Raw genomic sequence first — 26681 nt, 5'->3', positions numbered from 1 at the left:
CATGAATATCTGCTCTGAAAAGTCTGTAATACTTATTTTTCCCTGTTTAGAGTGACATATTCTCATAGTCTGGGGTTATTGAGTAAGTGTGGAACTTCTTAGCCAAAAGCTGCTAAGTTGTATTTCTAAGCTGTCTGTGAACGAATGTATCCTGAAATGCATATTAAGTATTAGCATCCTCCTGATGAATTTGGTCAGTTCTATATTTTGCAAGGTCATAGTCTGCCACAGAATCTTGACAGTATCACACAAAGAATATTTTCTACTGTGGCATCTTAGTTCCTTGGGGATCCCTAACATCTGTACTGCTAATGGTTTTATTGTTGCCTCTGGGTCTAACTCCAATTAAATTGACCGTAACAGTTTGTTGCAACCTCATCCTCTTGAGTACCTGGATTTCTTTGACTTACCTTTGCCTATGAAGAAAGTGCACTTTTATCCTTTTGAAAAAAGTCCATGGGCAGGAATGAGTTCCTCCTGAGACTAATATACAAGTCCTTTTGTGGTCAGACAAAGGGTTTTCTTAATGCATTCTGTGATAGAAGAGCCCTTAGAGCCAGCCCGTCCTTGTACACAGACCCCTCTGTGAGCTCAGTCTTTTTGTAAATTGGGAACAAACTTTACAACACTGTCTGCTTGCAACAAAATTGGACATTCATTTTTAAGCACACAGCCTCATAACCAATTCTTTTAAGAAGAGAACTCCCTTTGTGTAATAAAAGGGAAGGTGGAGAGAAAAAAAGATCTGGGGTAGTGATTTAACAAGCACTGTTGCCTGGTGCTTCCATACTGAGGTTTGTGGAACACAGTAGATGTTCTGCAGTCACTCTTAACTACCATAACAGATGAGTTTAGTATGTTTGTATTTAACGGTTTGCTGCTTGTGTTTTGTTCCATTTTTAATCCTAGGTCAACTCATTAGAAGGGTTTTCTACTTTCAAAAATGCAGTGACCAAAACTGCCTTAAGTATGCCTTAGTACAATAAGCCAGCATGCATGTTAAATGAAAATGTTAGCCTAATAAGCTGAACACTGTTAGCACTCCACAGCTTAAAGTTACAAGCCAAAAAGTATTGAATTAATGTTCCTACCTGTGCCACACAGAGGCACAATACATCTGGGGAATTTTTTCTATAAAAAGCAAAATTTGGCATAGGAAGAGGGTATACATACAGCTTTTCATAATGGTGTTAACAGTTGCATTCTCCAAATTTTATATCCTAATTTAGACAGTGTTAATGCTAGCTTCCTTTAGCGCATATACCTATGCATATTATATGTAAAGGGATCTTGTATCAAACATATACACAAAATATCTAAGATACTGCTGGTTTTAGTGCAAAATATAAAAATAAAAAAGTTGCATTTTTCAGTAGAGTAAAAATTCCTTTTTTTTTTTTTTTTCTTTTTGTAATCATAAATGTACTGTCTCTTAGACTAGAGCTCAAAATTACCGAACTTGGCTTTAGTTTGTTTCCATTCTAAATGTGGTCTAATAAAAAGCTGGATTTGTAAAGTGATAGCTGCGGCTAAGATGGAAACTTCCTCCTTTTCCATTCCATTCAATTAATGAAAGCTGAACTTCAAAGTCTAAATGAGATCATTTGAAGTGCTAAAATTATTGAACACCAGAACTGTTTACTTTCCTATCTGACAAAAAAAAAAAAAAAAAAAAAAAAAAAAAAAAAAAAGAGAGAGAGACTGTAATGTAAAAGTAAAATTTGACCACTGAAATGAAGCTAGGAAACTTTAAAATTCTAATGTAAGAAGCAATGTTCTCTGAGTTGAGAGGCATTTTGTGCATAATTTTAAGTGACTCACTCGATAGTCATGCTTTTTTTTTTTTTTTTTTTTTTTTTTTTTTTTTTTTTTCCCATGACTGTGACAGTAAAAGCTTTCCTGGGAGGTCTCAGTTGTGTTCTGGTCAGAAAAATGCAATCCAAGGAGAATATGTCTGAGTAACACCCCTGACAAGCTAAGAAAATAAGTAGGGATATCATCAGGGACTGGAGACTTTCTACAGTTTCATAAGCACTCATGTTAGCACTAGTTTTACAGTTGTTCTCAAAAGTTTCAATGTTGATCAACTGCTTGTTATTTTGCTGACAGCCGGTAACATTTCTCCTGGGCTCTATTTAGTCTTTTTTCCGATATGGGCATCAGCTGTGCCAACAGCTCCAGGGAAACTGTGGCTAGGCCAGGTGGTACCAACACTTCTTTGACTGACTCATGCGATGGTGATGAGCATCAGCCTCAGGTCTGCTCCCACAAGCTAGGAAGAGGAAAGTCTATTGCTAGCTTGTTTCTGGGCTTTGGCCAGAGGTGGGGTGAGCATCTGAAGCTCAGTGGGAAAGTGGAACAGGGGACTGTGGAAGCTGGAGACGCAGGCGTGAGGAACTCCTGGGCTGTGCTCAGAGAGTCAGCAGCAGGGTGCTGGTAGTGAGCAGGTAGGTGTGCTGAACAGCTGTGAGAAAGAAGGAACACTCAGATAGGGTCCAGGAAAAAAGGTAAAAGAAATGGAGTCAGGCACAAACACTTGCAATGCCAAAGATGACCAATTTCTGTGATCATTTGAAGTATTTAATTTTTCTGACACACACTTGGGATAGATAGAATGCACAGTCCTACTAAGTGTAATGAGTCGCATGTGAGACTTGTTCATCTGACCACCTCTGGAGGCCTCACTGCCCTGCTCCAGGGTTTCTTGTGCTGGCAGCAGACCACCACAGCTGCTTTCCCACATGCCCGACACCACCACTCAGCCTAACCCAAGATCCTCTGACCAACAATATGGGCTGTAGGGAGCCCCATGTAGTACCTGGGGGATGTCTGTCTTTGGTAGGCCCTTACATTTAAAAGAACCAGGGTGGAAGGCACCATTCCAAGCGCCCCCCTCCTTGGCCTGACATATGTGGCCTTTGGCCTCTGTCCTGATCCATCCCTACCCTTTCGTCTGACTCAAGCAAATTCTCGTGTCTTACAGCTCAAAAAATGTGAGAGTTCTGGTCATTAATGAGGAAGTCTCAGGATCTCTAGTTAAATCCCACCATTTAAAAAAATTCTTTGGTTAATTAATCCTTTAATTTTATAGAACAAATGAATTAAGTGTGTTTTCATTTCATAAGACCGCCAGCACCAAAGTAGAAACACTGAGTTATAGCCGTTTTTCTCTCAGTTCTTACAATTGTCTTTCTTTTTAATTCTTATCCATCCAGAACAAATAGAATTAGACCACAAAAAATAACTTTGTACATGCCAAATTTCAAATTAAGCCATTTTTGCTCTAGCTTTGTTCAGGGATGTGTGATTAGAACTTTTTCCTCTCCCTAGGAAAATCTGTAAAATTGTCATAAAACAAAATGAAAAGCTGAATGATTTAATGGTGAATGTTTTAAAATTTTCTACATGGGGAATGGGAAAAGCTTTATCATTATTTGCAAACTTTACTACAGAAGTTGATACAAATCATCCAGTAAGCAACTTTTTTTTTTTTTTTTCTTCTGTACTAACAGCACAGAATAAGAATAGCATTATGCCGTGTCATGTAGGGGCTTGAGTTTTTTTAATAACATCTAGCTTGCTGGCACAGTACAAAACTATTACTTTCACAAAACTGAACCAGCTGGTCAAGAGGCAAAGACTGGATTATACTGGTGCTCCATTTTTCTGTTCTGTTCCCCTTTTTTCTCCCTGAGGAATTCTTGTACAGTAATTTCTAGCTTCAATGTGGATGACTTTGGGTTTTTGACTTCCAAGAAGTTGTGATGGAAAATACAAGTTTAATTTTCTTTTACCAAGGCATCAGTTGGGTAGATTTTACAGTATTTTCATTATAAGCATGATAGTGTCTAGATCAGATACTTAATTTGTATAAATCAGCAAAACTATACTGAAGTTTATCTGATTGAAACTCTTCCACACCTTAAGATTGTTGAAGGAAAATATAAGCTCAAACAGAAAAACCAGGAAGGTAAAAAGTGTCTAGGAAGGGATGTGAAGTGGTTTCTTGTGCATCTGTATAAAATGAAGGAAACTGAAAAAATATTCTGTGTTTGTTATAATTTGTCTTCCTATAAGTTTCCTTCACTGAGTACTCGATTTGGATTCAGGATTGCATATTAGGTCTTACCCTTTGTTTTGATAAAATTAATGCTGTAGCCTATTTTTAAAGCATAGTTTTATGCTCTGTCAGAGTCTCATGGTAGATTCTTCTCTATTGGAAGACTGTTTTCTCCCTATTACTTTTTAAGACTCATTTTATTGATATCTTTTGTTGAAAACATGTATATTCTGAGAAATGTCCTGAATGACGAGAAAAGCAACTATGTCATGTAATTTGAGTCACTGTGTACGTGGGCATTGTTGATTATTTTCCATTCCGACTAACCAGGCTATAAAGGACGCCAGGTTGCTTAATCTGTGGAAGGGCAGCGGTCCTTCTGTAGGGGTGGTTTTGGGCTCCCATTTCTGTTCATGAGACTTGAGGAGAGCAGAGACATGGCTTTGTATATCTGACAGGACTACTCGGCCCATCGAGAGGGCAGGTGCTCCTTCTCGGGGTGCCAGGCAGCGTGTGGCCGCCTGCCTTTGGCTGGCTGAACCAACAGCTGAGTCGGCGGAGGCAGAGTCGTTTGTGTCAGATAGAGGCTGATGGTGAGGGCTGGGTTGGATCTCAGAGCCCACAGATAGCCATCCCTGGACAGAAGTCAAAGGGGAGAAGGGAGAGTTCAGCAGAACGAGCAAACTGTAGGGCTGCGCATCTCTCCAAAGCTGCTGCAGTCAATTATATTCGCACAGGTTTTAAGTTCTAGTCCAGAGCTGCCTTCCAGGCAGGGATGAGTTACGAGGCTGGGGGTCGGATGATAGAGGTGGCATCAGGCTATAAAAATAAGCTGGAATCATAGGCACTGCACTATGAAAAGAAAACCCACAACCAAAAAGCAAGCAAACGAAAATAACCAAAACTAATCGGAGCATGGTTTGATCTGTCGGCATCCACTGGGCTCAAAGTGCGCCGCCCGCGGTTCTCCCGGGAGGGCACTGCGGGGGCTGGGGCCACCCGCAGCCGGGCCGGGCCGGGGCCGGGGCTCCCCTCGGGGGCAGCAGCGGGTCCGTGCCGGCCCAGGCCGTGCCGGCAGGTGGCGCTGCGGGCCCAGGCACGGCGGGCGCGCGGCCGGCGCTCCCTCAGCCGGCGGCCCCGCGCGGCCCGGCCCGGCTCGGCCTTCTCCTCCTTCCCCTCCGATATATTCAGTCTCTGCAGATGTGTTCTTCCGAACGTTTTCAATAAAATTTTATAACGGTGTTAAGGATAAAGAATAAAAATAGCAAGAGTGTCGCGAGTGGCGCTGCCGGGCAGGAAAAAATTCCCCGCGGCAGGGAGGGAGCGGGGCTGCCCTCCCGTCTCCCCGCCCGGCTGGAGGCTTGTGCCCGGCCGCCATGGTGGACCGGAGGGCGCCCCTCAGCGTGGTTCTGTGTGCCTGCATTTCGTACAGTTCCCTGCGGGCCTTCCCTGCACGACACTGCAGCCTGCTGGGGTGCCCGCCCTTTCCCGGGCCCTGTGGCTCGGTGGCAGCCAGAGGCCAGCCCAGCGCAGGCAAAAGGGTCCAGGATGCTGGTGCTTGAGTGTTTCCAAACACGGGTGTAAAATATGCTCTGAAACAGGACCGGTTTTGTGAGACGGCAGAAGTAATCCCACTGCCGATAGCTGCATTTGGTACTCGTGCAAGCCTGCAGTGTTTCTGAGCACCCTTTTGAAGGCATGCAGACATCATGTACTGCGGGCAGATGTTATACGTGTCTGTCTTTGTAAAATACAAGATGCGTGTACAAGAGAGAGCCTTTCTTCATTTTTTTTTTTTTCGTGTGCTTACCATATCACCTTGTCTCTCAAGGACAGCACATTGCTAAAATACAGGCAGAGATTTATTGGAGGCACTAGGACTTTACTCCTCCCGCTCCTCTCCCTGTCAGCTCACTTCTCCCACTCCTCTGCCAGTTTGGCATCTCTTAACATTCTGCTGCGAGCTGGAAAAAAGCAAGCAACGCTGTGTAAGGAGTCAAGGGAACACGTTGGCCCTTACCCATTCCCCACTCTGTCCTACAGCCTGACATGGGGAATGTGGTTCTTGTGCCATGACTTGTAGTGAGAGAGGAGATGCAGCCACCTTCATTGCTTGCCCCAGACTAGACACCCATGATCTAAGTCAGCAGGTCTGCAGGGTTGTGTCTCCTGTCTTCCTTCCCCCATTGTAGAACATCCCAATAAACAGCCTACAGTGAAAACTGCTGAACAAGTTTTTTTCCTTATAGTGCTTTGGGATATGGTGGGTTCCATGGACAGAGGTGGCAATAGACTCATTCTGGGTGCTCACAGTGACTTATCAAAGATATAATAATAATTAAAACAAGGTCTACAGAGTGCCCAGTGAGTGCTGACATGTCCACAGTATGCATGGAGCATCGTGCCAGAGGACTGCCACTTGATCCTTATGGCAGGAGTTGACTAGTGGACACTGCTTCTTGGCACAGTGTTGGGCCAATATAACTATACTACTGTGAATTTTAGAGTATGATTGGCTCTGTTTGACCTATTTTATTACAATTGCATTTCTTTATATAACACAGCTGTGCCCCAAAGCCCAAACTCCTGTTTCTATCTCAGTTTGAATTCCAATTTCAGGTATCACTTTGGAGAAGGGGATGTTAGGGTCCCGAGTGACTCAGGAATCTTAAAGTTTTATTCTTAGCTTCATTTTAGCTATCTGAATAGACTAATAATTACCAGAAATCATTCCATAAATAAAGTGATAAGAGTGAGGTACTGTGTATACTGAACTGTTGACCAACTGGAAATTAAAATTCACACCAGACTCTGGAACTCAGTCAATAGCCAATAATATAACCAGCATTAGACCTAACTTAATCCAGTCTTAGGATGCTTGTAATAGATGGCCATTCCTCTTCAGAGTTAATTTTCAGGCTGCCTATAAACATCACGGTCAGTTTATTCCATTTACAGTCTTGCTTTGCAGTGAATAAGACTTCAGTAAAATTCAGTAAAATTATCTCTACTCAGTATGTGCCTATAGTATCATCCAATCATGTAAATTCAGGGGCACTATTTTTAATCAGACAATATAATTGGTACTAATCTTGCAATAAATGGTGCTCCTGAGAAGCAGGAGCTCCTGTCTTCTCAGGAGCACCATCTGTGTGGCTCATATGCAATCAGTGATATTTATATTAAATGTTATATATTCTGCCTCACCTACTGTTTGATTTCGTCTCTCAGAGTCTCAACCTAGGAATCAAAACAGGAATCACAAGACCCAAGTTCTGACAAGTAGTTTCTTCCTTCAGTCTAACAATGTGTATCTTGTTAATGCAGCTTTGTTCAGCACTTTTTTTCAACCAAAAGTGCTCATGCTACACCCAGTCTCCCCAGTGCAAGGTCAACTGTAATCTATATGCAACTTTACATATACCCCCCTCATATCTTCTAAAACCTTGATATTTTTTCCATTTCATTGCAGTCACATGGATTTTACATTGTCCTGTCCCAAAATGTCACCTTAGATTATACCCCAAAACACTGTTCTGCTCTTCATTTATTAGAAGGCTACTTACTATTTTTTTTTCTCCTTGTATGCTTGCAAAAGGCAAATGTTTACTGTACAGTACACTCTCTCAGCGTAAAAAAAATAAAATAGAGCATACATTTTTCAGATTGCCATTTTACTAACAAATATGCTTCTCTTGTTCTTTCTTTTTTCTTATCTGGTAAGGGGTTTGTAAGCAAGCTGGATGAATTCATTCACTGGTTAAATGAAGCCATGGAAACAACAGAGAATTGGACTCCTCCTAAAGCGGAGACAGACAGCCTTAAACTGTACCTGGAGACACACTTGGTAGGACAAGATTATACTATGATTGCTATCAGTAATTGAAGTGTTCTGCTGTGCTTTTTATTTGATTATTATTTTTTAATTACTAGTGTGCATCTATATTTTAATGTAAGATTTGCAGCATTGCAGTTTATTTTAATGAAAACACCAACAAATTATTCCTGTATTTGAAATATGTACTGATTGCTTTTTAAAAACTAAATTAAAAGCCAAATTTACATTGCCATTCAGAAATGATCTCCAAAATTGAAAGAAAATTTTGATAGCAAAAAGAGAATATTTTTTTTTCTGCAGATAATTCTAGGGTTTTTACAATGTTATAACATTAAGAAAGCTTCCTTACTAGGAAAGAACTCTTATTCTCTCCCCCACAGTTTTTAATATAGCACAGAGTCATGTAAATAAAATATTTGAAATAATTATTTCAATCATTTTACTTGATATGCTTTTCTATCATGTAATTAATACAACTGTCACTAACCTTGTTCTTGTGCAAAAAGCTAAAACATTGGGTGGAAGTAGAAAAACTTGGATGAATAATCTTCAGAATATATTACAGGCTAGAATTATAGATTGAGAAATATTTGATAAACATCATGAGGCTTACACTGAATTCTTCCAAGAACTGCTTCTGGTTATGAGGAGGTAAAACAAAAACCTGAATTAAACCAAATATTAAGTCCTCAAAACCAACATTTTATGCCATAGGTAAAGAATAGAGATCAATGTATGCTGTTCGATGCATAGATATCTTGATAAGTAAATGAGTGTATCTGGCAAAAAGGGACAAAGAAAAAAAAGAATGGAAAATTAAGAATTTCCTTTGCCTTCTGCCCAAATCTTAGGCTCTTGCCAAAATAAGTTGGAAGAAGTGATGAGTACTATTTTGTAGCCAATGAGCTAGAACCTGTAGCTGGATAAAACATTGCAGTAAACCCCCATCAGAGAACCAAACACCCCAAGCTTGTTTTCATTGCCATTGTGTGATAATCTGATGGTGAGAACTTGCTTGACAGTCCCAGGAATTCACGTGATGCATTACAGGAAAAAATGTTATCCTACTCCGTACAGTAATAATGGAGTGACCATTATTAAATTAATCATTTAAGCATAAGCTAACCACATACAACATTAGAACCTAACGGAAACCTGTTTTCAGAATTTCAGCTATATGGAAAACTCTTTTGTGTCTTTTGTTCTTAAACATTTCTATTGTGGTAGTGCCTATGGGCAGCAACTAGACTAAGTGCACATCGTGGTAGGCTATAAAATACAATGTGAGGACTTTGCAGTCTTGCCTTACATTGCAGATTTCAGAATGTTTGGCAGGGAGTTTGGATTTTTCTCTTGTACTGCGCGTATTTACTCACATGTGCTAATGTGGATTCCCATGATGTTTGCAGGTGCTCTGAAAACACAGAGTACATAGTGAGATCAGACCTCCAAAAAGGCAGTGGTGATTTCAATTTGTTTTCCCCTTACAACATGAAACTTTTGGAAACATGAATTTTTATGAGTAGAACAGTAATTTTCAGTTCTGATTGGATAAAAAGAAACATATACATGTGCTATCCCAGGAACCTGACAAATCACTGGCACCAGTAATGCTCAGGTTCTTTTTCCCCGTCTTCCATGTGGAGGAGAGCAGTGGCTCTTTTGCTGCAAGTTGCTTCCAACTTTGTCTTGTGGTTCTTTGGGAGGTGAGGCCAAAACCATTTAATGTGTTGACTGGAATGTGGACTGGTAGCCCTCAGCCTGGCTCTGGTTCATTGCTAAGGGTAGTCAGAATAAATGAGTATGTGGATACTTGCACAACTCCAATTTCCCCTGTAGGTACTTAGTTTCCCAGCTGTACTCTGTAGTGTATTTGCTGATAATTATTTTAATTTGGGGTAAGGAAATCTTTTTTTCTAATTGTGGGAGTGTACCTGAGGTGTTACATGTTTCGGGATGACCATTTTATGAAACAAGGTGGATCTTAGGGGTGTGTTTTTTTTCTTTATTTCTGTGAAGAACTAAAATGTCTAAAGAACAGCCGATTTCAATTTGATGATATAATTATTTTTATGGCACGTACAGTCAGTGAAAAATCATTGCAAAGCCTGAAAAACAGTAACTGTGACTTCTCCTTTTGAATTTCAGGAAACATATGCTATCATTCGTTTCTACACAGCAGAATTGAATTATTAAAATAGAGCATTTTTATAGTGGGAAGATAGAGTTATTTGTATTAATTAGATTGTCAACTTTTCAGTGGCATTTGTCTGACAGAAATCCTAATCTGTGTTTAAACAGAAGTATATGAACTTCAATTCACATTAAGCTCAATGTTAAAATTTCCCTAGACTGAGCATTGAAAGACAACACTGATCAAGGTTTTTGGGAGGATACTTATACTAATTTTCTTCTTTTGCCAGTTATACAGGTAGTCACCCTAAACTGAGATTTGGTGAACTAAAAGGAGCTTAATATTAAATTAACAAATAAATAAATTTAGGTTTCAGTCTCATGAGTTCATAGTACAGACACCCAAAGCAAACTACCCTGAAAAAGAAAGGAAGTATGTTGGTTCTTTTCTAAAAATCGCATCTGCAGTAGTGAATCTCATAACTATTATTCGTCACTGGTGCAGATTTTCTGGTTGTAGAAAGAGTGAAAACTCAGTGTAGATTAGTATTTTTATTTTTATTAGTAGAGACAAGGCCTTAGCCCTTGGCAGAAATTATCAATTTCACCACCTGTGATATTGTTTTGTTGGAAGTATGTTCGTTACAATAACAAAATTAGTGCCATAAAGAGAGAATATTTTGCATTCATGAATAAAATCTATGCTGTCAAAATCTAAGAAAAGGAAATATGGGAAAAGGAAACCAGAAAAATGTTCTTGTTCCTTTTCTTGTCATTGGCTGGGAAAAGTTTGGCAGAGGAGACAAGGACAAAGATGTGAATGTTCTACAAACTTTCTGCTGTATAAAATTCTTGATTGTCATTTTAGGATCCCAATGTAAGTGATTGGTAAAGGTTTAAATCTAAAATTTTCTCCTCTCTCAGCCTTGCTTTTCTACATCTTTGCCACTTTGAGAAATGGTGTGATGTAGACACTTCAAGACAGCATGTTTATTGAAAACAAAAACCACCCCCCTACAACACTAATTTACTGGAATCTTTGCATAAGGTGATGCTCACATGACAAGCCAAATCTCTTGAACAGGATGGCAATGCAAGTTTCTGTTACAAGTGTCCTTGTAATGACAGCTTCAGCTTAAATTGCTAGGCCTCCCCAGACTCATGTCCTAGTTAATTAATTAATTAATTCTAGAATTAATTAATTCTAGTTAATTCTTGTATATGGCCTGGCAAGATTGTCCACCCCGGATGTTAATCAGTGCTCCGAAGCATACATGTACATGTAGTGATTATCTATTGGCCATGGCCAATAACCAGCAAGAGCTGCCTGCAGGATTCCCTGGAACTGTGTGAAGGTCCCACCCGGAGAGCTCCTGAAATAATGAGTGAAGCATTTTGTTGTGAATGTGGTGAGGCACTCTGGCAGTTGACGCTTCTCAAGGTGGTCAGTTGTCCCCAGTCTGCCCATTATCTCATCTGTGCAGACACAAGTTGGGGAGTTCCTGGGCCACCCAGGGAATTAACAGCTAAGTGCACACAGGCACAGCCCTGATACCCAGATACACCACAGTTATTATTATTAACCATAGGCCAAACTGGAATTTCATTCTTACTGCAGTTACAAGTTAAACTCCGTGGAATTTCCCACAATGAGTAACCATAAAGTTTGATGAGCGTGAGTTTTTCTACAAAATGAAGGGTAAGCTACATCTAGGATGAGATGTGCCAAAACAGATGATCTTCAAGTTGGAGCATAGTTTTCATTTCAAAAAGTTTAGATGGCCATTCTTTAAAAAAAAATAATAATAAAAAAAAATTCTTCTTAAGATATGGGAGTTTTGAGAGTTGTACTATCTAAAGGAAAATGGAATAAAAAATTTCCTGCGTCCAATAGAAATGTTTCTGGCCACATCATGGCTCAGCACTAAACAGCACTCAGCTGTAAATGGCAAACATGTTCATACAGAAAATAGGTTGTATTTTCACCCTTAAGAAATTGTGTTGGTAATGTAATGATGCTTCTGTGATTCCTTATGATAACTGATCATCTGTTTGTAACAAGTCTGCTATGTCTGAAAAAAAAATCATTCTTATCTCCCTGGAAAATAACATTTTCTGAAAAATGTCAGTTTATAGAAGTATTAAGTACCTGTTCTCATTGAAAGTAAGGTAAAATACACATGCCTTGGGCTAATCTACTGGCTGTCTTTGTGGTAGTGTGGTAACAGTGATTTTATTGAAGGCATTAAAGGTTCTGAAATGACTAAGTTATGTACTATGCTTTTGCTGGATGGGCATTTTCTTCCAATGTTCATTGCAGCCAATTTAGATTTTTTCCTCAAAACACACAATGATATCTGCAGGATGATTGTGATAAAGACTCTGAGCACCATGACTGGACTAATCTCTTGCTTTAAATCAGTTTAAACTATTGTTAATTTCAGTTTCTGAATTTTGTACTGTTATCATGAAAGGTATTTTGCGTATGCATTAGTTCCTGAATATTTGTCATTTTATATAGGAAGCAGTCTGCAGAATGTACTGTTCAGAGATAGAAACTAAAACCAGCAGTTTTCAAATAGCATAACCAAATAAATGGAATTAATAGGAAGTCAGAAATCAACCTTAAACAAAGGGAATACATGTATATTTTCAGTTGTAGTATTCAGCTTACAAAATCTGGAAACCAAATAACATCTGTGTAAGTCTTTCTGGTTTTTGAGTTAAAGTGCCTAAGAACTTCAGAACAGTGTTGCTGTCATTTAATGCACTCCATTGTACCTGTGGTACAGTCTGGAGCCAGAGTGCGTATGGGTGCTGACAGTGGGAAAAAATATAGATTTCTAAAAACAATTTGGATTGTTCTTTTGAACTACAGTTTCCTGTGACTTTTTTCGTGACTTACTAAGAGAGAAAAAATACACTAAGAAAATCCAGGTATATGTTCTGCTACTCATGGTTGTGCTGACCAATACAGAAATGCTGCACTTGATCTAAAACTATTTCCTGTAAGGTAATGCAGTGAAGAACTGACACATGTTTATTCTTTGTAAGGAGAAGTGGGTGTTGTTTATCCTCCCAGCACCACAGAAATAGGAGGCCTATTATGATGGAGTTCTGTTATTACTATGTATATTTCTCATGAAGGAGGGGACTGTCCATTTGTTGTTCTCCCATGCCATTGCTACCAGCTCTTGCCGCACAGTGCCATTCAGGAGTTTCATTTTTGCACTGCTTTGTGCAAACCAGTAGCATAAGCAAAAATTCCTCAATAATTTTCTCAGAGACTGAATGGCTTGAATACTGTTAAGAGTGCCACTTTCCTAAACCTGATGTCCAAATTCGTGGTTACCTAACCTTGTGTAGGTATTCTGTACAGGTGTGGATTAAAAAATAAAAATAAAAATGCATCTACTTGTTTTGTTGTTTGCTTCAAACCTCCCCAGGACTCCTTTGCTTCTCTTTATTACCAACCAAAATGTACATAGTTGTGCATAGGAAGGGAAAACACATTGGTTGTGTTATAAATTGCACATACAGAGCACAAAATGTGACCTATTTGAGAGGAGTGGATTTTAAAATTAAAATATTGGTGTTCTTGTTTATGTATCTATCTGAATTACGTATTTGTGGGTCAGAGGATGTACTCCACAGGAGACCATCCCAGCTTTTCTAGTTCTGAGAGCTTGGACCCTCTGAGAGTAAAACTTGTAACACTGCCTGACTTTGTCCACTTCTGCATGGTGGTTGAGAAAAATAACTGCTCAAGCTGACAACCTGGCCCAGATATGGATCTACAACTGTTTCTGGACAAAGGAGACATTAAACCAGGGACAAAGAAGCATATTAGGATGTCATCATAAAGTAAATTCTTCTACTGAAGGAGAAGGGGAAATTATAATGTCAAAAATTTAAACTCTATCACCTGTGATGATTTTGAATTCTTTTGATCCATATATAGAAATATATACTATGAACAAGTTTAACCTATGTCTGGACTTTTTTTCTTTTTAATTCGTGATGCTTGATGTTTGAAAAACTTAGCATTTTATTTTCACTACTATCAAGGATGCTATTAAGGTAAGAATGTTTGCTTTGGAAGAGGCAATGATCAGATCCTTGAAACTGTTCTTTTGCGTAAAAGAATGTAGAGGGTGTTTTGTTCCTCAGAGTGTGTGTTAAATGCCTGATGTACCTTTGTTAGAAAACAAGTCCAAACACATTCATAGAGCACGTGAAAACCCAGCTTGTTCAGACTTTGGGAAATTATTACATTCATTTGCAATTGTAGGTGAAGCTGGCCCAGGCAGGGTGGCTTGATTTGCTAGTCTTTCAAATACTTCCCCCATCAAGACTCACCACCTAAAACTGTGAAACTCTTGGTTATTAAGGTATCCTAAAACATAGGTTCTGAAAGCTTGAGCTATGAAAGTTAGATTCCAGGGGGTCCATTGTGTTCATGGACTGCAGAAGAAATTGTTTGCATTCAGAGCCTATAATAATATAATGAAATAAAACCACCCTTATACAGTAGTTTAAACTAACTTGATGACTGAAAAAGTATTTCATCGAAGTTCTGACTTCAAAGCTTTATAGCAATTGTCGAATAATCAGTCTTGGAATGACAACTTGATAATGGTCTTTAAAATTAATTCATCAATGTAACAACTTTTGAAACACCTTTAGGAAAAAAAAAAAACACTTTAATTTGAAAGTAATGTTTATTTTATTAATAAACTGCATAATGATTATATAGGAACTCTGTTAGTTGTAATTTCTGTCTATTAAAATGTGTGCTGTTACTTGTAATTTTAGTATGCTGGTATCATCAGTGTAGATGTAGTCTGTAAATTGTTTTTGAAAATAGAATTCAATTTATTTTAGATTTTTTCTGAGATTGGAAATCATTAAAAGAATATAAAGCCAGGATCTCAAAGGACAAACAAGCACACTCCAAGCAACATTTAAAGTATATTTGTTTTCACCTACTTGCCAAGAGCTATGGTCTGCTCCTGTGGGTTCTGTGCTGTGTTACTCAAAGGCATAGTATTGTTCATACTTTAAGTACTGGAAATAATACAGTTGTTGTCTGTGTTTTGGTATTTGCAATGCCAAAGCTTTCAATAGAAATATAGAAACTTCAGAGCATGAATGGAGGTTGTGATTGGCATTCTTTTCTCTTTGGTTCTCCTATGAATTTATTTTTCATTTCTTAATTTTACAGATGTTTTGGATTAATAATTTGTGATGTTACATAGCTTATTAGATATATTTTATCCTGGAGGCATTTTAGGTCAATCTTTAAAATGTATAAAACCTTACATCAGCAGATATATAAAAAGCAAATTATATCTGCTGTAAATTCCCCTGAAATTTTAATAGAACTAAAATCCTTCAAGGATTGTTCTAAAACTACACAGTGTTTCTTAGTTCCAATGTGTGCTTTTCATTCTGTAAGTGGAAATTTATTTTTAAATAATACGGGGATATTTGTTTCCCCTTAGTAACTCCACATTTGCAAAGGCTGCTATGCCCAATACATTTATCTTTGGGTCAGAAAACTCTTCTCAGGTTTGGATTTTTTTTTCTGCATGTGGTAGGACAACATAATATAGACGTATTTTGGTCAGATAGTTTTCCAGGGTTGGTAGGTCGCCAGGTGGGAAAGTTGTGCTTAGAAACATATAAGACCAGCAGTCACATGTCATCATGATAGAAAAGGAAGTCAGAAGACTGTGACTTTTGCAGGTTATTTCCTGAATATCTCTAGAAGACCAGCAGTTATCCATGGTGGACTGGATGTGCAGTTCACCATGCTTATGGTAATTTAGCAGTTATTCTTTGCATAGTCCTTTTGTCCATGGTCTTCCCTGCCTGTGCTTCCATCCCTTGTTTGTTGATAATAAACAAACTATGACTTGATTTAGGGAGCCTCAAGTTAATGTTTTTTGTGGTTTTTTTTTTTTTTTTTTTTTTTTTAATAATGTGTAATGTGTAAAGAGATAGTTTCAAAGAGAAATTTGTGTTGTGAAACTCACAAAGATTAGAGCTGGCAGCAGAAAAAATATCACAGAATCACAGAATCACAGAATTTCTAGGTTGGAAGAGACCTCAAGATCATCGAGTCCAACCTCTGACCTAACGCTAGCAGTCCCCACTAAACCATATCCCTAAGCTCCACATCTAAACCTCTTTTGAAGACTTCCAGGGATGGTGACTCCACCACTTCCCTGGGCAGCCTGTTCCAATGCCTCACAACCCTTTCAGTAAAGAAGTTCTTCCTAACATCTAACCTAAAACTCCCCTGGCTCAACTTAAGTCCATTCCCCCTCGTCCTGTCACCAGGCACGTGGGAGAACAGACCAACCCCAACCTCGCTACAGCCTCCCTTGAGGTACCTATAGAGAGCGATAAGGTCGCCCCTGAGCCTCCTCTTCTCCAGGCTGAACAAGCCCAGCTCCCTCAGCTGCTCCTCGAAGGACTTGTTTTCCGGGCCCCTCACCAGCTTCGTCGCCCTTCTCTGCACCTGCTCAAGCACCTCGATGTCCTTCTTGTAGCGAGGGGCCCAAAACTGAACACAGTACTCGAGGTGCGGCCTCACCAGAGCCAAGTACAGGGGGACAATCACCTCCCTAGCCCTGCTGGTCACACTGTTTCTGATACAAGCCAGGATGCCGTTGGCCTTCTTGGCCACGTGAGCACACTGCTGGCTCATATTCAGCTGACTATCCACCATCACTCCCAGGTCCTTCTCTGCCTGGCAGCTCTCCAACCATTCCTCTCCCAGCCTGTAGCTCTGCTTGGGGTTATTGCGCCCCAGGTGCAGGACCCGGCACTTGGCGTTGTTGAACTTCATGCAGTTGACCTCAGCCCATCGGTGCAGCCTATCCAGATCCTCCTGCAGAGCTTTCCTACCCTCAAGCAGATCGACACACGCACCTAACTTGGTGTCATCTGCAAACTTACTGAGGGTGCACTCGATGCCCTCGTCCAGATCATCGATGAAGATAATAATAAAATAATAATAAAATAGCATGAGCTTAAAATAGGGAATATCTGCAAAAATAGCTACTATGATTTCTAAACTAAATCTGCAAAATAGGTTTCTTGGAGAGTTGAGATAACTGTCCTTTGTCTCCACATCTAAAACTGTGCATTCAAACCTTGGCTAAGTCACCTAAGAGGTGAGAATCACACAGAATCACAGAATTTCTATGTTGGAAGAGACCTCAAGATCATCGAGTCCAACCTCTGACCTAGAAATTCAAGGAGAAATGAGAAACAACAGTTGGAGGTCTTAAGGTATTTAATGTTGAGGAAAAATATCTTATTCATGTTTAAGAGGTAACGAAGGGGCAAAATACTGGCCATCTAATACTGGAATGGCAGAGGCTGTGGCAAAGAGGAAAGGGTGGTTGCACAAAAGTGCAAGTTACTGCTGGACTACTGAGGGTAGAGCCTGCCCCTTTGTGTTCAGTATCTGGCCAGTCACAAATTCTATGGGATGTGAAAGAGCTAGGCTGCTGTAATGTCAGCCCGCTACATTGCAGTCCTCACTCCTCCATTTCTATCCAGTCAAGATTTAAAGGTCTCCAGGGATCAGGGCTTTCACTGTTTCCCTTAGGAGATTATAACACAATCTAATAGATCTGGCTTTCAAGGGAAATTTCCCTTGTATTTATCTTAAATTTTCTCTCTCTTAATTTAATTCCATTAGTCCCATCTACTATGCCCTCTTACACTTTACTATGCTAAAAGTATTCTTTCTGCTTGCTGTTCAGAGTAGAATCAGAGAATCATAGAATATCCCAAGTTGGAAGGGACCCCCAAGGATCACTGAGTGCAGCTCTTGGCTCCACACAATTTACGTTCATGTAAATGGATAATAGTGTCCCTTCCTCTTGATCTTCATTTAGTCAGTGTTACTCATTTCTCATGATCTTCTGCCATTTCCACCTTTAAAGACATTTTGCTTGCTTTCCATTGAAGTCCCACCACTTTCTCTCTATAAATGTGCTTGGGTCTCCCAGGCAAAAAGTACATTGAGGACAAGTGAAAGTTGGAGAAAACGTTATCAGTGAGTCAAAGGTAAAATCATTGCAGGGGATGCCATAATTATTCCATAATGAGCATTTTAACGTGCTGGTAGCTAAATAGTTCTTCTGTTTCCCTGAAGTTATGTTGTATTTATATAGCTTCGAACTGTATGCATTGGACAGAACAGCTCAGGTTTACTTCTCAGTTCACAGCTCAAATGTTATTAGAAGTCGTGTAATACTAATGAAATATCTCAGATGTCTGTAGAAGGGTGTTGTGCCCAAACCATTTTTCCAATAACCGGTGACAAATATCTGTAAAAGTCAGTTACAGGGATTATGCGTGTGGGTATGTTAGTTCATTCTCCAAAGGGAGTGTTGATACGTTGGTTTGCATTGTATAGCCATTGCTGCAAGGTCTTACTATGTTAGAATTTGTATTTTAAAATTAAAAAAATAGCTACATTCTTACCCAAAATATTTGTTCAACTGTATTTAAATACATAAATCCGCATCTTAGTACTATTGTGGTTTTCTCAAAAAAATACAGATGACTGTTAGGAAATTCTAAATTAAGCTTTCAATTTCAAATTCTTGAAAATCAAGATCATTCTAACTGTCTGTATCATTGCTCTAAAAAAGACTGCCTTAGTGATGTTTTTCTCAAATGTATTTAAACATATAAAAATGAACCTCAAGAACTTAAGCGGTACCCCCGTAGACCACACATGTTAGTATTATGATTGACTTGGCAAATTGAAATATTTCACTTAGTACAGTATCTTGATCTGGCTATAGGTGTAAACTGCTGTGTCACTTAAACTAATCTCTATGTCTGTGTTGTAGCTTCACATGATACCTAGTTGCTTACGTGTCTTTCAGAGACACACATTACAGAAGAAATACTTAGTTGGACACATCATGAATTAAAAAAGCACATGTTTGAACAAAGTCTGTACACCTCTGGGAACAAGAATATTTAATGGTTGACTGTCCTTACTGAAGATACGAATAGGTCAAGACCCAGGCTGTGTTTTACCAAATTACAGGGATTTGTTAAGAACAGAGGGTTGAGCAGAGAGAGATTGCTTATCAGAGCCCAGTATGCACATATTGTAGGATACGTATACGACAGAGCTTTTCCAAATTTAAGTATGTTCAGGCAGAAAATAAATCCTCAGGGGAACTTGAATAAATATTTTTTCAAATATTTTTTTCTTGTCCACAGTTGTACGGACAAATAAACTGTTAGGGAGAGATGTGGATTTGTTGGAAAGGCACTCTTTTTGAGAACAGCTGCATTTCATGTAGCATTGGAGAAACCAAATAAAAAAGAAGTCACAATGTGTTCAGAACCCAGTATAGCTCAGATCTGCATTTTTTTTTCCCCTCCCATGTTGTTTCTGGAGAACTGTCATCCAACAGATAAATTAGTTTCCTAAAAATCAGGACGCATTTTGTTAGTGGTGGGCTCCTTTGCCCCATGTTGTCAACTGGGGCTTAGTACTTTTCACTTTTGGAGTCTTTATTTACAGTTTTGTAGCTTCAATAAAGTTGCATGATTCTTGCCTCCCTTTTCCTTTCTTGCTAAATAAAAAGAGTTGATATTTATATGTAAGTGCATGGTGACTGTATGAAGTAACCACAGAGAACTTCATAAGGAGATTTTGCTTGTTGCAGCTTGTAAACTGTGTTATATACACTGTACTGCTAGGGATGACATTAATGTGTTGTTTAAAAAGCCGCTGTCAGGCCAATGCCCATGCATTTTCCATAATGTATATGTGCTCATGTGTGATATTTAAACTGCTCCATAGCTGCAAATGTGTCTGGAAAAATGGCTTTGATTAATTGACTTCCCTCTTCTCCTTTCCTCTCTTCAGATGCAAGGGCTCTGTTCATTATCAGGGAAGATCAGAGGAGGGGAACAGAGTACCTGGGTCACACGCTGTTAGAGTTACAATTTTCCAAATACCCTAAGTAAACAGTGGGAAATACCCAGGATGGGAGAGGACCTCTTCGTTTGAATGGTCCTCCTCCCTTTCAAACATTTGGTCTGATTTTGTTTTTAGCTGTGTGAATTTGCATCTCTCCATTACATATACATGTAATGCTTGTTACTTCTTCAAGTCTGCATCTTTTGTGTGTCACATTTTCTGCCATTCAGGTATGAGGAACCATGAGCACTGATGCACTGATTGAAGGTTATTCTTTCTGGTGATCCTTGTCCATTTTTTCCTTTTTGCTATGAAATCACCACTCATAAGAAATTATATATATGCATATAATTGTAAACCCCAAACTCACACTTCATGCATCAACTGACACTTTCCTTTGCCTCTGTTTGTATTTATACTTACATGAATGGTTCCCTCCTTTTGATGTGTATGTGCTGATAAGAGTTTATTTCTGTTAAATTTCATGTATGTTCACTGTATTTGTGCCATGCATAATTTAGCCATAAAATCAGAATTTTGCACAAGTAGAATATTGCTAGTCAAAACTCAAAAGTTTAGCCCCATCTTTATTCATCATATTTTACTTTTTCAGTTAACATTATTACTGGTTAATAGGTGCACCTGAAAATCAAGCTGTATTGTAGTATCTGGTGCGTTATGTTATACAAATCTTTTCTAGGACAGCAAATCTCTTTTTTTTTTTTTCCTAATGAAAAAGAATACCTCATCTTTTCCAATTTTCCTATCAAACACATCCACATCATCTTGAGACACTGCCACATCCAGCTGCATCTATACTCAACTTCAATTATATGAAATTACACAACCTACTCTCAGGTCCTTTAGGTTCTCTTTTGCTGTGTGAGGCACACACATAGTGCATTTCCTGTGAAGTGCGTGATTACAAACTATTCAGTACAAGCCTGTTTTAAGTAAACAGTAAATTAAATATTGTCAGTGCTCGTTCAGACAGGCTCTTATGAAGGAAAAAGAACTTCTAGATTTGGGTTCACAAAACTCTAGATTTAAGTACAGGCCAGTCAAAATGTAGGGATCATTTTTCACTTTCTGGCTGACCCAGTTGTTCAACACCTGGTACAGAACATTATTTTCAGGTGCCCATACATTGTAAACTGGGCTAGACGAAATGCTGAGGGTAGCAAAATTCCCATTTGCTACTTTGTTTGAGGGGAGAATTCTCAAAGACATTTTGTTACTGTCAACTAGACTGCTGCCTGAAAGGCTGTTAACAGTTTGCTTGAGCAACATGCTTTTTTTCCAACCGTAACACAGTAAAAGAACATAATTTTATTCTGGCAATATTATTTTCTCTTATGCCAACCAGAATGATTATGGGAGCTAGAAAAGAAAGGAAATGGTCAGTTCCCTAAGAAAGGAGGACTTTTAGTATTTTGTGGTGTCTGATACTTCAGTATTAGAATGGTTGGTAGCATTTGGAGAAGTATAAATAAGCTTTATAAAAACCAGAAGCTACAAATGTGCACTTGCAAAATAGCCTTTAATCTCTGCCAGTTAATTCATTCCCATGAGAGAGCAAAACTCTTTTCTTCCAAGGAGTCAAATATTGTTCTCATTCATTCTGTAGGCATTTCAAAGAGAACAAGGGTTCCATGTGTGTGTTCAGGGTTGCACATGATTTACAGTTAAATACAGCAAGAACTCCTTTCTTTATTATATTTTGTTTCTATTTCTTACATGCAAATATGAGTGAGAAGCTCTGCCAAATAATTCACAATTTTCTCCAACTAAATTATCAGTGGTTTGCAAAATGGCATAACACAGAGTAGATCATGTTTCCAGTTCCTCTATCTATTACCAGCTTTCAATGCAATTTGTCGAAAAAAAAAAAAAAAAAGTACAGAATTGCACAACTAGTAAAAACTGTTAGTGCAAAAAGGATGAAAAATACATGCTTTACAAATTAAGAATGCAGAGATCTAAAGCAGTCTGATTTGTTCTTTGAAAACGGATATGAGAACTAACTCTGAAACAATATTAATAGATTTGTATGAGTGCACATAAGGCCAATATATTCAATGCTGTATTTTTTTATGGTTTCATAAATAGTGCTATCACCAACATTTCAAAGAAATCTGAAAAAAAATAGAGCTCATATGTGATGGCATAAATTTAGTGTATTTTATAGAACACTGTTACTCCAGATATAGCCTACGGGTTGTGACTTTTCATAAAACCTAATGAATTTCTAGATTTGTCAGCTGTTTCAACACAGATGCACTTTGCTGATCTAATGGAAACATTTTGAGCCCAGATCCAAAATATCAATAGTTTTTAGTATCACAAATTAGTTTGGCTATTGGGTAAATAGGGATGTGGTTCTTGATAAAAAACAGCAAGTAATTTTGTACGTGTGTTTTCTGATAACTGCCTCCCCAGTGTCTGATGCTGTTTTTTTTTTTCTTTTTTCCTTTTTTTTTTTTTTCTTTTTCTTTTTCAGAGTTTTAAGTTGAATGTAGATAGCCACTGTGCTTTAAAAGAAGCAGTGGTAGAAGAAGGACGTCAACTTCTTGAGCTTATTGTATCTCACAAATCAGGTAAATCCTTCTGAAATATTGCAAGTCTTTATGTCTCCAGACTATTAAAGAATGAAGAAGCATTGCTGTAAATTACTGCATATATTCACTTCCTTATGTATTATTAATATTTACATTATCAGATTGACCTTCAAGATTTATAAATGTTTCATATACTGCATACAATGCAGTGATACTTATAAAATGAAATACTGCCTGCAAATAGTCTGTTCATTTTATTTTGGTCTTGCTGCTCAGCTGAGTTTCAATTGAAATCACATCATTGAAAACTTCACACTGACACGTTCTTTGATGTAGGTGCTATGGAAATAACATTAAGATAATGAATTAGGATTTCAAATACATACATATATATTTTTACATACCCTGCATGGGTAATTGCATTGGTAAAGCTTTATTTTGCCACTTAAACTAATTCTTACTTGATTGTAATATATTTATGAGGAATAGATTAAAATTAAAAATGCCTTTTTCCTTTGGTTAGGCTCCTCTTTTTCTGCAGAGGCCTTAAATCGAGGAGAGGGGGAGTGATATACTTATTTTCCTTTCTCTATCCCTACCACCACCTATATTTTTAGATGTTTGCGTGACTTGTATGATAATAGGGTTTTAATCAGCATATATTGCTACGAATGCCATCTTAATTTTGGCCTACTTAGCATGCTTTTCCCCAGGTTGAAGTTATCCTTTGGTTTACATTTTTTCAGATCATGTTATACATCGTGCCTCTATTGTTTCACGATGTTAGGCAGATGATCCCTGTTGTGAAAAGTATAGGAATTCAGTGACTTGTATGCATAGTTCCAAAAGGGTATAAAAGTCATAAGAGAGAAGGGTAGTGCATGTCATCCCATACCTAGAAAGTGGTAATGTGTAAACTACTGGAAATATTAACAGGAAGTTAAGGTAAGAAAATATATTTGGAAGGTTATGATATGTTTAAAAATTAGATATTAGAGGGTGTGAGCACCATAGAAATCACACAGAAAACACCCTACTGCCTAGAAATCAGTTTATGTGGGATTTTCCTTTTTTAAAAATTTTAAGCTGAAATATAATCAAAATTTAACATAATAGCTGAAAGAAATGTTTTGACCCTATAATATTGTTTACAGGATAAATAATAGTAATGTTTGGACTCGTTTCTGAGGAAATATGTTTAAATTATTGTTATATTATTTATTCTTTTAAATATCCTACTAATTCTTTTATTAAGGGATAATATCTAAAGATGCAGTTGAGTTTAAAATTTACTTTTTTTCCCCTTCATTTTGGAGAAGGACTGAAGGACATGTTGCAGATGATTGCAAGTCAATGGAAGGAACTACAGAGGCAAATCAAACGGCAACACAGCTGGATTCTTAGGGCTCTGGATATCATCAAAGCAGAGATACTGGCTACTGATGTGTCTGCAGAGAATGAGGAAGGGACTGGGAGCCCTAAGGTAAGTGGCTTGAAGTTTGCCTTATTTCCTCTTATTTCCGTCTTCTTTTGAACTAGGCACCACTGAAGTTTTCTTTCCACCCTAAGGCTTTTCATTTCTACTGGGTAAACTTTTTTTTTTTTTTTTATAAACAAAATGAAATGCCTGACTCTGAAACAATAAAAAAATCTTCGAACTTTCAAGTTTTCCAGGAAGACCTGTCTCATTGTGTGCAGAGGGGCATGAGGGGGAACATAAAACATTTAGTAAACAAAACATAAAGCATCTTTAACATGAATAATCAGAATGGTTTTAAATTGTTTTGTTGCAACTATAAATCACTATAATCAGTGTAATCACTCAGCTCTGACATCCATTAGCCGCTTGGTTACAGCAAATTAACAAAGAAGAGAGAAAGTGATTCATTATCTCATTCCTGTTAATGACTATCAGATGCATTGCTTAATTAGGGGATGGCCATTGTAGTGGGAAGAAGGTCATATGCCTTTTCACAAATCTTTTTCCTCTAAGTTCTCCATAATAGTGCATGTGCTGAATACAACAAGTACTTTAAGAATAAAGTATCAACACCTATAATCATTTTGTGGATATTAATTATCAAAGAGGGCTATAGTACTTAGCAACCTGAAACTTGTGAGAGCATTTTGAATACTAAGTGTGCTTATTCAATGCGGTACAGGAAGTGTAGGGACAATACACACAATATAAACTTATGATATAGGGCACGTGCCCTTTTATTACTATCAATTGAAAAGGTGTTCGGGAGGCTGCAGTAGAAGGTGTTGATTTTTCCATTGCATTCTAAGCAAAAAATAATGTAGTGGGGAGTCCAGTAGCACCAACATCTTGAGATACTGTAGGCGGAAATTTATAGAAAAATTCGAGATTTCTGTTTCTAGAAAAAATAGATGTTTGTGCTGAGTAGATTTTCAGATTCTGATGCCAGACAAGTCTTTGCATTGATATTCAGTGCTTTCTAGAGAGTAGTTTGTGCAGTGGCTTTTGGCTAGGATTATATTGAATGTTCTGATATTTTCTTACCATAATTCTACACAGCAAGAATAATCTCAGAGATGGTAGAGGAAGAGACAAGTATAACTGAAAAAAAAAATACAGGAAAAAAACAAAACAACAACAAAACACCTCCTAGGAGGAGGCAATATTTGAATTAATATGCCTAGTCACTTCCATGGTGGAGAATGCTCCTGTGTCATATAGCTTTTACTTTAGGAATTAGGTGGTGGAGAACTCTCATTTTCATAGCTAGGTCTATTAAAGTAAATAGACTTGCTCAAAGGTAGGTTTACACCTGCAAGTAATATGTCTCTATCTCTATACAGCTTGATTCATCCATGGCTCAAAGTCTAACTGTTCGATCAAAATTACACTTACAAAGTGTTTTAAAATCCAGCTTGATTTTGCTATGAAAATTATGGAAATTCTAGCTCAAAATGATTATAAATATGATTATATTTACTTGAAAAGGGAAAATGATGGTATATTTTTTGTTACAGTAAATTTTTACATAGATAAGTAGTAGCTCCTTGCCCTGTGCTTTTTACCATAGAGATAGAAACCTGAAGCAATGCTTTTTTTGTGTCTACAACTGTATAAATAAAAACATAAGTGACATACGTGATCAACCAAAAAGGTTATTTCAGGTTATTTCATTAATTAAATCACATCCCTATATGATTCTTGTAAGAATGGGCAACAGTGCTGTCAAATACTGTATATTCTTGATGCTGAAAGACTAACTAAAATTAAAATACAGTTGGTAATATAACTGTAGATTTCAGTTTGCATTTACTTCAAAAGCCAAAAGGAACCTGAGACGTATAATAGAAAATCTAAAGATTATATCTAGAGGGTATTTTTCTTTTTGCCTTGTTTGAGAAACTACAAGAACAGGGTTGGTGTTAGAAATCTGTAAAGAAATGGGAAAAGGAGGAATTTCAAAGACCCTAGGAAACCTTTCCCTTAGGACTTTTTAAACATGTTTTCATAGCACTGTGGCATCTTTTATGCAAGCAAGTGGAAGGCAGAGAGGGAGATTTTTCACTCCTAGAAATACATCATCCATATTTGTGTTGAAGAATTCAGATTTTGCTTATGAGACTTGATTTAATTGTATGTAAGTTTCTTAGTAGTTTATACTTTTAAATCCAGTGTAGTGGTGATCCCTATAGAAGACTTAATGGATTTTCAATATTGCTGATGTGTAAACTCTTCTATTGTACTTCATTTTTTGGATTATATCTTAGAAATGCAATGAGATCTTTATGTATTTACTGAAACTATTTTTTTAAATAAACAAATGACTACTGTATTCATCTTAAATTGGATCATGTAAGTTTTTTTTTTTTTTACCCCATTGAGAAGTATGTTTAAAAATAAATCTCAAATTGCAACTGTACATTTTAACAAAGATCTAACATTACTAGTGGTAAATGTCTCATACAATACAACTGTCACCTTTTCAGAATCCTGAACACTTTGTTAACAATAGGGGTTTTCTCCTGATGGTAATAGTAACTAAAATTCCAAAATACCTGGAAATGAGGAGGAATGTTTGTATATCTTTGTGATATATCGGCATAAATACCAGAATAGAGTAACTGTGTATATTGAAATAT

General features: G+C 37.8%; 1 protein-coding gene across 10 annotated transcripts in view; it reads left to right on the top strand.

Annotated features, from left to right (window-relative positions):
• Nucleotides 1–26681, top strand: part of AKAP6 (A-kinase anchoring protein 6) — a 279284-nt gene that overhangs the window by 114477 nt on the left and 138126 nt on the right. For 9 of the 10 annotated variants that reach the window (XM_084521164.1, XM_084521165.1, XM_084521168.1 and 6 more), the window contains 3 exons: nt 7785–7907; nt 22505–22601; nt 23879–24045. In XM_084521164.1, the coding sequence (XP_084377290.1) occupies nt 7785–7907; nt 22505–22601; nt 23879–24045 (387 nt within the window). The remainder of the gene's footprint in view (nt 1–7784; nt 7908–22504; nt 22602–23878; nt 24046–26681) is intronic. The other variant, XM_084521171.1, reaches the window with a different exon arrangement.

This window comes from Aythya ferina (assembly GCF_964211825.1).
Source record: "Aythya ferina genome assembly, chromosome: 5".
Classification (NCBI taxonomy): domain Eukaryota; kingdom Metazoa; phylum Chordata; class Aves; order Anseriformes; family Anatidae; genus Aythya; species Aythya ferina.
Note: the sequence above shows the minus strand (reverse complement) of the source record. Positions and strands in the feature narration are given on the sequence as shown.